The 14,529-nt window shown below is 39.1% G+C and overlaps 1 protein-coding gene across 1 annotated transcript in view; it reads right to left on the bottom strand.

The window, feature by feature from the left end:
* Nucleotides 1-410: 410 nt before the first annotated feature.
* Nucleotides 411-14,529, bottom strand: part of LOC103768645 (intersectin-2-like) — a gene marked incomplete at its 5' end in the record, with an annotated part of 15,778 nt that continues 1,659 nt past the window's right edge. Inside the window, 10 exons of the mRNA XM_008935797.1 lie at nt 411-858; nt 6,020-6,211; nt 7,323-7,419; nt 9,066-9,187; nt 9,376-9,421; nt 9,745-9,911; nt 10,833-10,897; nt 11,648-11,853; nt 12,351-12,495; nt 12,884-13,059. Coding sequence (XP_008934045.1) covers nt 857-858; nt 6,020-6,211; nt 7,323-7,419; nt 9,066-9,187; nt 9,376-9,421; nt 9,745-9,911; nt 10,833-10,897; nt 11,648-11,853; nt 12,351-12,495; nt 12,884-13,059 — 1,218 coding nt within the window. The remainder of the gene's footprint in view (nt 859-6,019; nt 6,212-7,322; nt 7,420-9,065; nt 9,188-9,375; nt 9,422-9,744; nt 9,912-10,832; nt 10,898-11,647; nt 11,854-12,350; nt 12,496-12,883; nt 13,060-14,529) is intronic.

The raw sequence follows: 14,529 nt of genomic DNA, 5'->3' as shown, positions 1-14,529 counted from the left end.
AGTCTAGTAGCACAGAGGCTGTGTAAGTACCTTCTGCAGTAACCAGCACATTTGCTAAAACTGAAAGCAAATATGAATTCTCAGAATTAAGTACTTAAAGGCAGGAGGTTGTTTAGGGATAGGACATATCGAGCTGAAACAACCTGAATTCCTGCTATAGTACTACTGTGAAGGAAGCAAAATAATAAAATATCCTCCACTCTATGCTTAATAGTTCTTTCCCCAGTTAAAAAGGGTATTAAAAGGCTGGATGGATTGCACCAGATCTAAATCTCAAGATCTTGTACCATATGTTTGTAATCACAGTGACTACCAGCAGCAGAGACAGGTAAGGTCTGTTTTCTGGCTGAGCTTTGTAGGCTGCCAATTTTAACAGCTCAATATTGAAGAGATTAAATCAAATCCAATAGAACAGTAATCAGTGAGCATTTTAATTCTGCAAAGTATGTACATTACAACATTAAAAGAACACAACTGCCCATTCAAAACAGCTTTGATAAACTGTGCCAATAGTGGGTCTTTGTGTGTCTGCAATCCCACCATGCAAACGATAACTTGATATGCATGCTAATGATCTGCCATTACCAATACCAAAGGAAAATACTAAAGGAAACAAGAGTGAACAGCAGTGAAAGCCACACAAAGACCCACTATCCTTTCTGCTTTTACAAATCCACTGTAACTGCAGATGATAAGAAAACCCACAAAAACCTAATTTCTTGACTGGATCTAACGTTCAAACGAAGCAAAAGGCTTGTGTCAGACACGTGAGCAGGGCTGGCCACCCTGCCTCCACGCTAGTCAAACTTGGATAGTGGGTCTCTGAGGTGCTTTCACACTGGAAGACAACATTGGGTCCTAAAAAAAACAAAAAAAAACAAAAAAAAAAGAAGGATAAAATGAACATAAATTTGAAGAGTGAAACATATGAGTTCTACGGACAAAGACAGAACAACACCAAAAAGGCCAGAAAGGAATGACAAGCATTCCACTTTCTGCCAACAGACATCACGAGCTGCTACTCCTGCAGTTTCACATTCATTAACACACACAGTTTTAAGTGCTTGTGACCAGCCAACACTGACTCTGAAAAACACTTGTTGTCCATTCACTTGAAGAAGAAAGTTTTCTTCCCAAGGAAGACTCCTGTTACACACTCTCAACAGTACAAGGTCAAGCTCTAGGAGTATTTTTTTTCTACCAAAAAGGCCAGAAAGGAATGACAAGCATTCCACTTTCTGCCAACAGACATCACGAGCTGCTACTCCTGCAGTTTCACATTCATTAACACACACAGTTTTAAGTGCTTGTGACCAGCCAACACTGACTCTGAAAAACACTTGTTGTCCATTCACTTGAAGAAGAAAGTTTCTTCCCAAGGAAGACTCCTGTTATGCAGTCTCAACAGTACAAGGTCAACTCTAGGAGTATTTTTTTCTAAAAGCAATGGTAAAATCCCCTGAGATTTCAACAAAGCCAGGATTTCTCCTGAGAAACTTGTAAAAAGACATTAGAAAATAAAATAAATAAAAAAAAATCAACAAACTTGCAACAAAAAGCCCCATAGGAATTTATTCATATTAGCCCATGAAAATTAACCCGTTCAACTCTGTTCAAAGCCTGAAAGAAATGAACTTTGTCTCTAGTAACACGTGTCCATGAAGTAGGGTGTGCCACATCACTCAAAATATCCATCAGAAACCAAGGTCTAGTGAGCCTAGAAGAGGCACTGCAGTCAGTGAAGGCAGAGGTATGACAGGGGCTGCAGCTGCACGCATCCTGTGGGCAATCCAGAGCTCCTCCAGACCCCAGGACCTCACCCTGGAAGCTTTTATCAAGCCTGACTGACATTCACCAAACAATTTTAGAAATACAAAATGACTGTGTCACCATGAACTGAAGAACTGATTTAGTATTTGATACTTGGTGAAAAAAGGTGTAAAATTCTGGAGCTGATGAACAAAATCTTAGAATAAACTAATAATCTTCCTATGTTCAAAAATTAATGTGGACCTGCAACATGCAAACACCTCAAAGCTGCTGATCCCACCTGCTCTTACTCCATCATCATAAGGAGAAGGTACTGGGCAGTAACTAGAGAACTCTAAAATGTGTTGTCCACATATGGATGCAGAAATGCATCTGCCATAAGCATGTCAGTTCAGAAGTTGTTTTTTCAGTGTGAACACTCCTGAAAATCCATCAGCTTTGTTCATGAGACAGTGGTGGTCAGTAATTATTTGTGTTCTTTTATACATGGAGATAAACTTCTGGAAATACAAATCCTTGTTGTTGAAAGGACAGGACTTGCCTCACATCTCTACCATGCCACATCTACAAGTAATGTTTGGGGAGGAAAAAAAAGTAGGTAGAGCTGGTCATATTACTATTAACATCAAGTTTATACCTAAGGAAATTCACACTGTTGACATATGTGTGTCAAGAACAGTCTACAGATAGAGGATCTGAGGAACTGCAGCAAAGCTGGGCTACGAAAAGAAAAAAAGAGTGAAAGAAACAATAACTATATGTACATTAGAGTAGAAAAAAACTGGTGCAACATTCAGGTCTATGAAACACCAGTCTCAGAAAGGGAGATGAGATACCTCAGATAAGAGGAACTAGAAGCCTCTGCACACTGAGCCAGCTACATCCACCTGGCTGAGCTGCCCAGGTCTCAGCAAGAACACCCCTGAGAGATGAACTGACCTTGAAGACTAAAAGACATCCAGCAACCAAGTATGCAGATGCAGCTGGACCATGTCTTGCCTCCATCTGAGGGGAGAAAAATCTCAACTAAAGAAAATGGAAGTACAAGGTGCAGACTGGTCCCAGGGACAAGAAGACAAACTGGTATCTCACTGAAAAAGTCAACAAATAAGGAAAGATAAGTTTGTAAGATCAACTGTTTAAGGCAGATGAAGACTGGCCAAAACCCAAAACTATCTCAAGAGTAGGCCACTGGGAAGACTTGTGCACCTACTGCCTTACATATCCCTTGGGAAAAACAGGAAGAAAACCCAGTACTCACATCCTAGACAGGTACTGGCAATACACAAAAGATCTGACCCTGAACAGCTGAGCAAACAGTCAACAAAAACCAGAAGTCTACAGGTATTTATATCTTATATACTCTTTATGCTGACTTTTGTGCAAATATTAGGATAAGGGCTATGAAAATGTCATTAAAACATGAGTAAGTCTAACCATCACCAAGGTCACCAACAGCACAATTCCAGTATTCTGTGCTCTGCAATCACCTGGACTTGGATGTGCTTACAAGAGCTGCTGACAGACCTAGGACACCCTTCACTGATTTTGTTTCTTTTTCCTGGCAGAGACCCTATGCCAGGATGTGCAGCTACACCAAGAGGAGAGGCAAAGTTCTCAGCACAGCTCAGTCTGCCCAGAGAGCTATTTCAGAGAAGAAACCTCTCTGACCTAAGTTCCTTCTTTGCTAGGGAAGTTTACCATTACAGCTGGAACTAGGAAGGCCCAGGAAAGACTCTGGACACAAGGGTGGTCCATGTAACAGCATTGACATTTTTGGGAAAAGCAGAATTTTCCTAAGCCACAAACCTATCTGAGTAAACCAAATCTGCCTGCTCCCTTTCAAAGCCCACTACATTTGACCATCTAGAAAAGACAGTGGGAGAAACTGCTATTCTTCAACAGAAACTTTACAATACTAAAGATGAGCAATTCTTTGGAAGAGAACAAAGCATTTAAAAAAATATATTCTGTCATTATCTCTAAACTGGTCCCTAGAGGGCCACATTGACATTTCTGTGGGACAAATCCTTAGTGAGCTCAAAAATACTGGTGATAGTTTCTGTACTATATTTAGAGAAGAGAAAAAAAAAGCTTTAAAGAACTCCAAGGAAGTTTGAAAGTTCAGTCAGTACATATTTAAGCATTTCTGTGGTTACTGGAGAGTGGTCAGTGCTGGCTTACTGCTAACAGCACTTACTAGCTCAGAGTTGACACCACAGGGCAGAAGCCCAGCTGAAATGTGTGTGCAGTTCTGAGCTTGAGCTAACAAGCCACACTGGGTTTGGGCACATCCTGGACTTTAAGCAGGATTCCTCTTGAGGTTTCCAAATGCCTGTGTTTTTAGTATCACAAAAGAGTGGCAAATCCCAGCACAAAACTGATGCACAAGTTTGCTTCAAATACTCAAGAGAATTTTTTTTTTTAGAAATCAGCATACTTGTCATTCACCAATATGCAGATTTTGTTAACTAAGCACCAGCAGATGTGCTTCATAGCAGACTACTTCTAAAACAAACGTTTAACAGCCAAGCACAGAGGACCTGGTGCACAGCTGCTCATCTGGCTGACCCTTCTCAATATGCTTTCAAAGGAAAATTCTCTTCATGCAGCCAGAGTTTGATGTGGATGGAGTATTTTGACCTCACAACACTGAAATCTGAGGAAAAGCCTAACAACCTATCAGCAAACAATGAGATGAACTTAATCATAGTATCAAAAGTTTCCAATGACAACTTATCACTGCTTTTGTGGACAATGAGTGGTATATGTGAACACCTTGCACTTAATCATGCTCAGTCACATAAGTGGCAGCACACACAGTGTGATAGGCTGGTACCTTCATCATTTCTGAAAATTCAGAAAGTTTTAATACTCAGACAGAATCTCACTTTTATAGCCCATCTGGATTTAGCCTATATAGTTTCTTCCAAACTGAAGACTTTGAAACTGAAGACTTTGAAAGGATTTATTTGAAGGATTTAGATATGCCTAATCAAAAGGATGTTAAGTTCAATCTAAATGCAGAAGCTTTTGATATCACAGCTATGCTGTCCAGAGACATTTATAAATAAATAAAATCGTGCTCCCAGAAATGTGAGCACAGATGTAATTTAGCTAAAAAGAAAACCTCAAGAATAGTGCATACTCTGCTTTGCCCAGGTACCATAAAAATCTACCCAGGGACAATAGTTTAACTTTCCAAGCTGTACCTTCATTACTGAGTCTGAATTCTTCTGGAAAGAACACAACTATGCTGACCAAATCTTGAGTGCAAACTGGTCCTACACACTAGCTATAGGCTGGTAGGAGTGAACCTCAACCAGACTTCTGGATGTGTGTCCTTCCACTGGGAAAATCACAAATGATGCCTAGGGAAAAAGAGCAAGGCTTGTTATGTCAAAGGAGCAACTCTGACAACGTGATACGTTCCCAAACTCACTGATGCCATGGCTTGATATAAAAGCTGGTTTAACCACAGTGCCCCAGGATGAAAAACTGAGGGAGTAAAAATGGTGGTCAACTTCTCTGGGGAGAGGGGGCAAAAAAATGGGGTCTGTGTGGGGACACACAACAGGAACCTTTACTGTGCTTATGTGCAAAAAAGCAGACAGAACTCTGAGCGTCGGATAGGTGTATACTCCAGCATTCAGCTCTCAGCCTGCTCCTAACTTTCAGCTCAGCAGATGTTCTGCTAACCTATCTGGTTGCTCAGAATTGGATGAGAGCTGGATTGCTGAGAGCCAGGACATGTGTATTTACCATAGGATAGACCACTTGGCTGATGCTAGAATCTTCTTCCTATCCTTTCTATGATTATTTTTACTTAACTGTTAAATAGCTTAAATATAAGTTCAAGATGACCACAGCAGAAACTTATTTTGTATTTCATAAAACTTGAGCAAGTTCTCTAACTGAGCACAGTATGCCTGCACTGACTCCTGGTCAGTGGTAGTTATCAGCATGTTTAGAGGAAGGGGAACACCCACCAAACCTAGTACTTTAGCTCACCCTAGCACTCTTAGTATCACACACTGGCTGGTTGGTAAGATGCTGGCTGTTTGTAGGTTAAATAGAAAAGGATTAAAGTAATTTGTACCATTTAAAAGAATTTTTTAAAAGAGTATTCAACGTACTTATAAATTCAGCTGATGTCTGGAACTCTGAATTCTAAACACAGAGCAGAAGAATGGCAAAGCACCTTTGAAATAAAATAACACAATTAATAAAAAAAATGAAAGTGGCTTACACTGCTGACTTGGATCAGAATCCGTGGTCATCTTCACGTAGTTTGAGGGGAAGAGACCTGTCACACCACTGATTTCTCCTTGCCACCAGTCAGCATCATCTTTGCTCAGTACATTAATAAGCTGCCCTTTGGAGAAACTGAGCTCATCTTCATTGTTTGCCATATAATCGTACATGGCTATCACTTGACACACTAGGAAGAAAAAGCAAACAGAGCAGAACACTGTTACACAAGTATTAAGATTGGGTTTGAGTGTTTTACATAACCACAGGAAAGAAACAACAATTTCACATACACTGTTACATAAGAAAAAAATGCCACATGATCTTATCTTGGTGTGGCACTGCCCTCACTTTTATTTTTACACTGGGCCAGGCAGTAATCTTTAATTCCACTTTATATAGCTGTCTACTTATACAGCAAATCAATTCAGTTAGTATAGCATCTATAGACCTTCTATACATTTAAAAATATAGTGAAGTATGCTTCTCTCTCTTCTACTGGCTCAGAAAATAGAGTTTGATTATCTTATAGCTGAGACTTGTGAGAATAACGTGGCAAAGGCAGAGGAAATGTGCATTGGGTAACTGTGAGCTGCTAGACTGGGCAAAGGCCAGTTTTGTCCAGAAAGCTGTTGTATAAGCCAAACAGAGCTGTGGAGAAGAGCACAATTTAAACATGCAGAACAGAACCAAAAAAAACTCCTTTTCTGTGAAATAATCTCATTTGCACCTGGCCATTCAAATGGCCATGAGTGGAAATGTGCTGCTTAGTCTCCCTCCTTATAATAAGCAGTGCATGCAACTCCAAAGGTGTTTGGCAATGACTGCTAGTTTTCTTTAAGATTTTTTCTAGTTTCCAAATAAGTGGAGTATGTATCTTCAGTGCATTCAGCAAAACTAAAAAGTTCTGTCATGACTGATGGACTGCTGATCCTCCCAGATTTCTGGATATCAACATCTTTGTATGACTGAGACTTTCTGTTTTAAGGTATGTATAGGACAGCACAGGATGGCATAGGACAGGAGAGACCCTATGAAGAATTGTTTTGATGCAGAAGTTGTGAAATTTTACCTTTCTTGGACAGAGGCATGAGGTGAACAGACAGGTCTGTCCAGTGACCCAGATTCTGACTAGGACTCTACCTTCCACAGTGACATCACAATCAGATATGACCATGAAACACAGTATTATGCCAGTTATGTAATTCAGACTAGTATCTGAACAACTGAAGCAGTTACATAAAACACTCTAAATTAAATATAAAGTTGTTTTGTCCTGGTTTGTTTGGTTTTTTTTTCACCTGAGGGAGCAGCAGATGTGGTTCTTTCGCTGCTTGGACCCAGTAATTTCACATGGCTGGCAGGAAACCATCCTTTCTGTCTCTTTTTCCCTCTTGCCTGTAAATGTTTAAAATGGTTATTACACTACTAAGAAACCAAAACGTCTCCAGAATGGAAAAAAATGTAACAAATATGTAATGCATTTTAGCCAACAAAAGACAAAAAGTCAGGCTTATAACTCCAACTAAATATTAAAAATATCTCAAAAGGGAAAAAAATCTGTCTAAAGGATAAAACAACCCAATTCAAATAAAGCTGCACCCTAATATATTCTGACAAATGTATTAATCAAAAATTTTTAAGTGCAGACAATTACTTCAGTGCACCATTTAGTTGTAGGGCTGAAAATCTGCTCTACACATTCCACTGATGCATTATCCAAGGAGTCCCAGAACTCAGGTAACAATTACCATAAGCTACTGTTGAAACTCCTGACCTAAGTATTTGACACCACTTCCTACCTAGGACAGTAGGTGAGACTTTGAAAATAATTTCCTCATTTTTCAGTCCCACAGGTGAAGATGATCTCTGCACACACTGAAAAATCAAATATACTTCAGAGTGCACAAAAAGCTGGGATGTAAAAGTGAGCACAGACTTTAGAAAGCAGTAACTGCAGAGTGAGCTCTTTTACAACAAAAGAAGAAGTTAAAAGTAGCAAAAATTGACAATTCTTAGTTCCCTTACCCCCCACTTTATTTTTTTTGTTTTAGTGTGCTTTTTGTGTGTGTGGTTTTTTTTGTTGTTGGCTGGTTTAGTTTTTCCATTTGTTTGTGTTTGGTTGGTTTGGATTCTTTGAAGCTTCTTCCTGAAGCAGTACTGGGCCTATTTTTCTCCAAATACAGACTATTCATTGTCTTCTGTATTCATGTATTTTTTTGCACATATTATGGATAAATTTTCCACTGCTGTTAATTGACAGAAACTCAGTGCAGCAATTCCTCAGCTTGCTCACTGTGATCTCTTCTCCAGTATCTGCAGAGCAAGCTCTTTTTATAAACATATGCTGAGCTGTCAGATCAGCCTTGTTCTAGCTGCTGGGGAGGGAAGGTAGGTGTAAGGAGAGCATTCACTCCACACAGCTGCAGAATACCTCAGGAAAGGCCCACTCAGTGCCATTAAGGGGACAGAACCTTCTGTTGTGCTGTTCCATCCCAATATGTTACTGAATGCTGTTACCAATAAGTGACATGTTCAAATTCAGGCTAATGTTGCAGACTCAGCTAAAATTCACCTGAATAAAAAGGTAACAGAGACATTCTAAGATCATGATTTAACTTTTTGCATTGATGAGAAGTGGGAACAGCAACCTTCACAAGAGCTGGCTTCCAACTCCAACCTCCAAGAATTCCTGTTCTTTCACTAGAATAATTTTACAATTTAATGTTATACCACTTAAATCCTAATTAATTTACTAACTGGCAATATCCTTCTTCCCCCTCCCATGCACGTATTCATTGACAGTTTTACTATTTTCTGTGACCCAAAAACACACCCAAACAAAAAAACTCACCAAACCCCATCAGCAATCCAAAGTTTAATTAAAACAATTTTTTTCCAAGTATGGTTTATACAAGATGAAAATAACTTTCTAGCCAGCTTTTTAAAAAAAAAACACCTGTAATTAGTTCTTTTCTTGAATTAAGCCCCAAATCACCTCCTGCTGTTCATGAAATCACAATTATTTCTCCTTCAATAACTACCTGCAACTCTCCTTGCCACCATCCACTAGCATTTTTCTTCAGAATAAGTATTAGCTGTCCTGGAGCAAGACTAAGCTGTTCAGCTCCTGATGCAGCATAGGCAGTAGTAACCTGAGCAATTTCTGAAAAGATAATATATTAATTGCATTTGTTATTTTTTCATTACAGTAAGAGCTAGATCCACAGAAATATCCTGGTACATACAATGCAGCTAAGCACATTAGCCACCATTAAACCACTGCTATGAATATAAATGCTCAGGGTCAATTAAGAAACAGTCCTAAATGTTAAAAAGTTATCACACACTCACCAGGTTTCTTATTTCCTGTTCCAGTTTTGCCAGCATTACCAGAAGCCTACAAAAACACAACAATCACCTTTTAATGTGAAATAAAAACAGCAGAGTTAACACCTACTTTAAGCATGTGGACAGAAAAGCATGTGGAGATTTTGATTTTGAGTTAAATATTTAACAAAATTCTATCCTGTACAGAAATAGACAATGTGACACTGGCTAGAGCACTGATTTAGCACTCAAGCTACCTAGGCTTTTATTTTCTGTTAAGCACATTATCCTCTACTTAAAATCACTATCTAAGATAAATATCACTATCAATGCCAGCAACACAACAAAACTGAGAAAAAGCACTGTGCATTAGTTCTCAGAACACAAACTTACTTCTTGATCCTTTGGTCTGACGTAGTTGGAGGGGAAGATTCCAGTTCTGCCATTAATGCTCCCAGTCCACCACTCCCCTTCCTTCTGGGTCACCAGGATCTCCTCACCTTCCGTGAAAGTCAAGTCACCAGGCTCAGAGCTTGAGTAGGAGTAAAGTGCAACATACTCTGTGCAAACAGCACACAAAGAAGGAAAGAAGAGTTTCAGAAAGGAGAATAAAAGTACATCAGATGGAAGTAAAGGTATCTTTGATATCAGCTTTCATCAATGTGTTCGTAACACGGCTCGTGTTTTCACATGTTTGTGAAGCAACCTACCTACCTGCTTGATTGTGATCACCTCTCATCTCCTGCTTACAACTCTGGATTGCAGGCAAATGACTTTGTACAGGTAGATAGATTTGGCACAGTGAGAGTTACTATCCTATGATCATCCTGCAGATCAGCAGAGGCTTACAGACCACAACTTGAAAGCTCCCCTCTCGTGTTAAGTATTCCACCTCACCTCTGTGTTTCACAGAAAGCACCTACATTCCACACCCACCCCTCACTAAAATCATTCTTATCTCACCAACACAGCAAAAGCAAAGAAACAAGTGGAACTAAAATATAACTGGGGAAGCATGTGGAGATACAATAGATTAAGACTTAGAAGGTGCTTCCCACAGATTTTTCTCTAGTAATATTTGGTTTTAGTACCTACTAATTAGGAGAGAATGACCCAAACTCAGGAGACTAGAAGTCTCTTCTCATGTCTCTACAGTATAGCAAAATACAGTAGAGAACAAGAGGAAGAGAACTTGGCTTATGGGTATGAGACATATCTAAATTTTCAGAAATAAATTAATGCTCAAGCAGAAGTCTTAAAAACAAAAACAACACCCAGGCCTATGTGTAACCTGAATTAGTGATAAGCTTTGCTGGAGTTCCTGTTTCAGAATTCTCATAGCAGTAGCTCAACATGTGCACTGTATCTTTTGGGCAAGCTTTAAAGGGCCTGCTCAGAAATGCTTCACACATTTAAGCTTATTCCCATGCCATTAAGCAGGAACAGACTGCCTCATTAAGTGGTATTTCATGCTGTCTTACCCTCTCCTGCTGGGTAAGACTGGGTATGAGGCTTTCTGTTTACAGCTGCATAAACAGCTTCTGGTCTGCAGAAAGAAAAGAGTTTGAGTAAGTAAAAGGCTGATCAAGAACAAATTTATTAGAATGAGACTAAGCTCACTTTGGTTATCTCAAAATTTGTATTGCCTCTCAATTAATTGTAAAGACTTCCCTGACTGTTAAACAGTGACAGGTACTACTAGTATTTATCTACCCAAAAGAAGTACAAATTAAAGATTTTGTCTAAATTCTTTCCTTCTAGAGAATTTCTAAGAACTTCTGTCAGAATACATGAAAAGAACAATTCACACAAATGGTGCAGCTATCCCAGCAGTAACCAGACTCTGAATTGTTACCTTAACAGTTACCTTGCAGCATTATAATAGACATAATAATCCTTTCAAGTAATGAGAATACACTAGTTCTGCAAGATGTGCTTTATAAGCTTGCCATTATTTGTAGATCATTTTGAAATTGGCACTTTCTAAGGCAGAACACAACTACACTGCAAGAGAGCTGACTGGATAATGAACCAAAACAGTCTGGCACTTGATGAATAATCAAACACCACTGATTTTTCACAGCACTTAGCCTTTGAAGACTGATTATTTACACAGTAGTGAGCTCAACATTACTTGGCTTGCCAGAATGAAATAATGGAAGTCTAAACCAGCATGGTGTAAATTGTAAATAGTATTTATATTCTGCACTTTAAAGCACTCCAAGAATTTTGCACTTTAAACCACCTCTTTCTGTAAACTGTTGAATAAAAAACCAAAAATGAAAGTCACACTTACTCCTCTTTCTTGATTTCACTCCCAGGTAAGAGCTTGACATATGATTTTGGAAACCAACCTCTTCCTCCATGCACCTCCCCAAACCACCAGTTTTCCTGCTGCTCCAGGACAGTTATGATATCATTTTTTGAAAAATTCAAGTGGTTATCTTTTTTTGCAGTCCACGAGCAAAGTGCTTGTGCTTTTAAGTTCTCTACAGGCTGCCCCTGTTAAGGCAGAAATGGAGATGTTGATTGACCACACTACCCCAAAATTTGTGGAAGTGTTAAAAACAAACAAACATACATGGATGTATCTTTTATTGCAGTTTAAACAACTTCATTCTTAAGTGATGTCTGGATAGTTTGGTTTTGTTTTTTTTTTAACATTGATGTATACAAGCTGTTGATTAAGGAACAACCTCTCAGCTCTGTTTTTTATTTTTTGGAAATATCTTGTGTGTCTAATTACAGGGGAAAATGATTTTAGAGTTATGAAACATACTGCATGAGTCTTCTTGCTCAGTGGTTCCTGGAAACATACAGCATTACCCCAGTGCACACTAGTGGAGCATTCAAACTAGCTGCTTTATCCTCTAGCCTGTTCAGTGCACTCAGTATTAGAAAAGCTGTGTTGCAGTTTGGTTTTTCTTCACATCAGTTTCACTCACATGAAATGACATGAATCTGAAACACAGCAAGCTCTCCCCTCTCCCACAGCATACCTGCCCATGAACGGGTGAAACGGATCCGGGGGACACAGTGCGAGTGAAAGCTGATTTCTGCTGCCAGGCTGTGCCAGCATTCAGGCTAGAAAAAGGTATGTTTTGGTATTCAGACTCTTCTGCAGGTTTACCTGGTGAAAGTGGTCTGCAAAGTGAATACAGGCATATTTAACCTTTATTTAGAAACTTTTCTTAAAGATAACTTTTAAAATTTTTTTAAATTTATTTATAACTTTCTATTTATACCTTTTTTTAACATGTATAAAACTGATATTAGATGGTCCTGCTCTGGCAGGGGGGTTGGACTCAATGATCTCTGGAGGTCCCTTGCAACCCCTAACATTCTGTGATATTCTATACAATATGAAGCAGATTATCAAATACTTGAAATTTCTAAGCTAAGACTTTCAAGTAGGTTCTTCAACAAGTTTTTAACATTTGTATTTGAAAATCAAACAGCAGATGAAACTATACAGCAAGTTATGCATTAGCTAAATTTACAAAAAGCAAGTTTAACACAAACAAAAACTCACTCTGAAGCAGCTGAGGTAGTAGATAAAGATACTGTAGGAGGAAGTAAGGCCTTCTTAGGAGATAAACATTTTTCTCCTTCTGCTATTTTCTCTACGTAATTGCAAGGAAACCAACCAAAATGTCCTTGAAAACTCCCATAAAGCCAGCCAGGCTCTCCCACAGTTTTTTCATCAACCTATGGACAGGAGGATAAATACAAAGAAAACACAATTAGCAGCATGAAACCCACAGGGCATGTAGTGTCAGCACCTGCTGGCACTCTGAATTGAACAGCATGAGCAGCTCTCACACATGGATCAGCATTTTCATTCTCTTCCCTTTCAAAATTGAGCTAATTTTGCCCTGTTCAGGAAACAGGGTGATGATGCAATTGTACTGTTTTCAGACACAGGTAGAGACAGGCCTCAGAGACATTATATTCCTTCAAAGAGGCTCCAAACATGGGGATTGTGTACTATGCCTGGAGCCACTCTGGCTTGCCAAAAATTACAGTGCATTGTGTTGTATTTGCCAAACAGGCAGCCAAGAGGCAGCAGCTGGTGAGCCCAGCAGTGCACAAAAAACAACTGCTGTAGTTCTGCAGGTAGAATTATATGTGTCCTCTGACTGCATCCAAAACACATCCAAAAATTCTGTATTTACTGTACAATCAGGATAGAGCATCCTCAAACATTCATAGCAATATTGAAGCCTCTATTATGCTGCAAATTAGAAAATTTGTCCAAATTAGCTAAAAATTGGCAGCTCAGCTAGTTAACTGAGGTTTGCAGCGTGGGAGGAAGGGGAGGTGGTGGTGGCTGTTAGCCTATTTATAAAATAAGTTATCAGCAGCTCAATGACAGAGTTGTTTACATCTGAGAAGGAACCCAAAACAAAACCTGCTTCTCTTGTTCCCTCTTCCCTGGCTTCATTGGTATGAAAATGCAAATTAATTATTCAACACTGTTAAACTGAAGGCTAATGCTTAAATGTTTTAATATTTTGTGCCACGTTGCTTTGCAAGTTCTTCCTCATAAACTACCTATATTGCTTATAATCTGAATGAGGAGGAACCATGTGTATTTATATCTTAGATACATAAATATGTTGTATTACCACAGCTGGACATCAGTTTTCACAAGGCCACCTGAATGCACATGCTCTCAAAAGCACATGTGCTGACAAATGATAGAATAGCATGAAATATCACAGATTTCAGCTGAGAGGAGAGAAGACACTTCCAGTCCTACACTGTAATATTATAGATAGCATATTCAGCTGAATCCAGGGAAGTGCTACCAAGGATGGACACAGAATAAACTACTACAGATACCTGCCTGAGGAAGCATCTATAAAGGACCAGACAACAAGAAGCAGAAGTCTATGTTAACAATACGTTAGACAACAGTATTGAGATTCAGAAGAACCTTTCACATCTACTTGCTAAATAACTAGTTTGTTTTGTTTTAATTCAAATTACTTTAATTAATGATTCATGCTTCTCTTTACTGCACTCATATTTCAAGCAGACACTTAAAGGCCAACCTATAGACATACAAGAAATGGCAACAACTACAGTGACACAGGTTAGTGGTGGACCTGGCAGTGCTGGGTGAATGGTTGGACTCCATGATCTTAGAGGTCTTTTGCAACCAAACAAATTCTA

This window comes from Merops nubicus, unplaced genomic scaffold (genome assembly GCF_000691845.1).
Source record: "Merops nubicus isolate BGI_N331 unplaced genomic scaffold, ASM69184v1 scaffold18642, whole genome shotgun sequence".
Lineage (NCBI taxonomy): Eukaryota > Metazoa > Chordata > Aves > Coraciiformes > Meropidae > Merops > Merops nubicus.
This window is presented reverse-complemented; position numbering and strand designations above follow the sequence as displayed.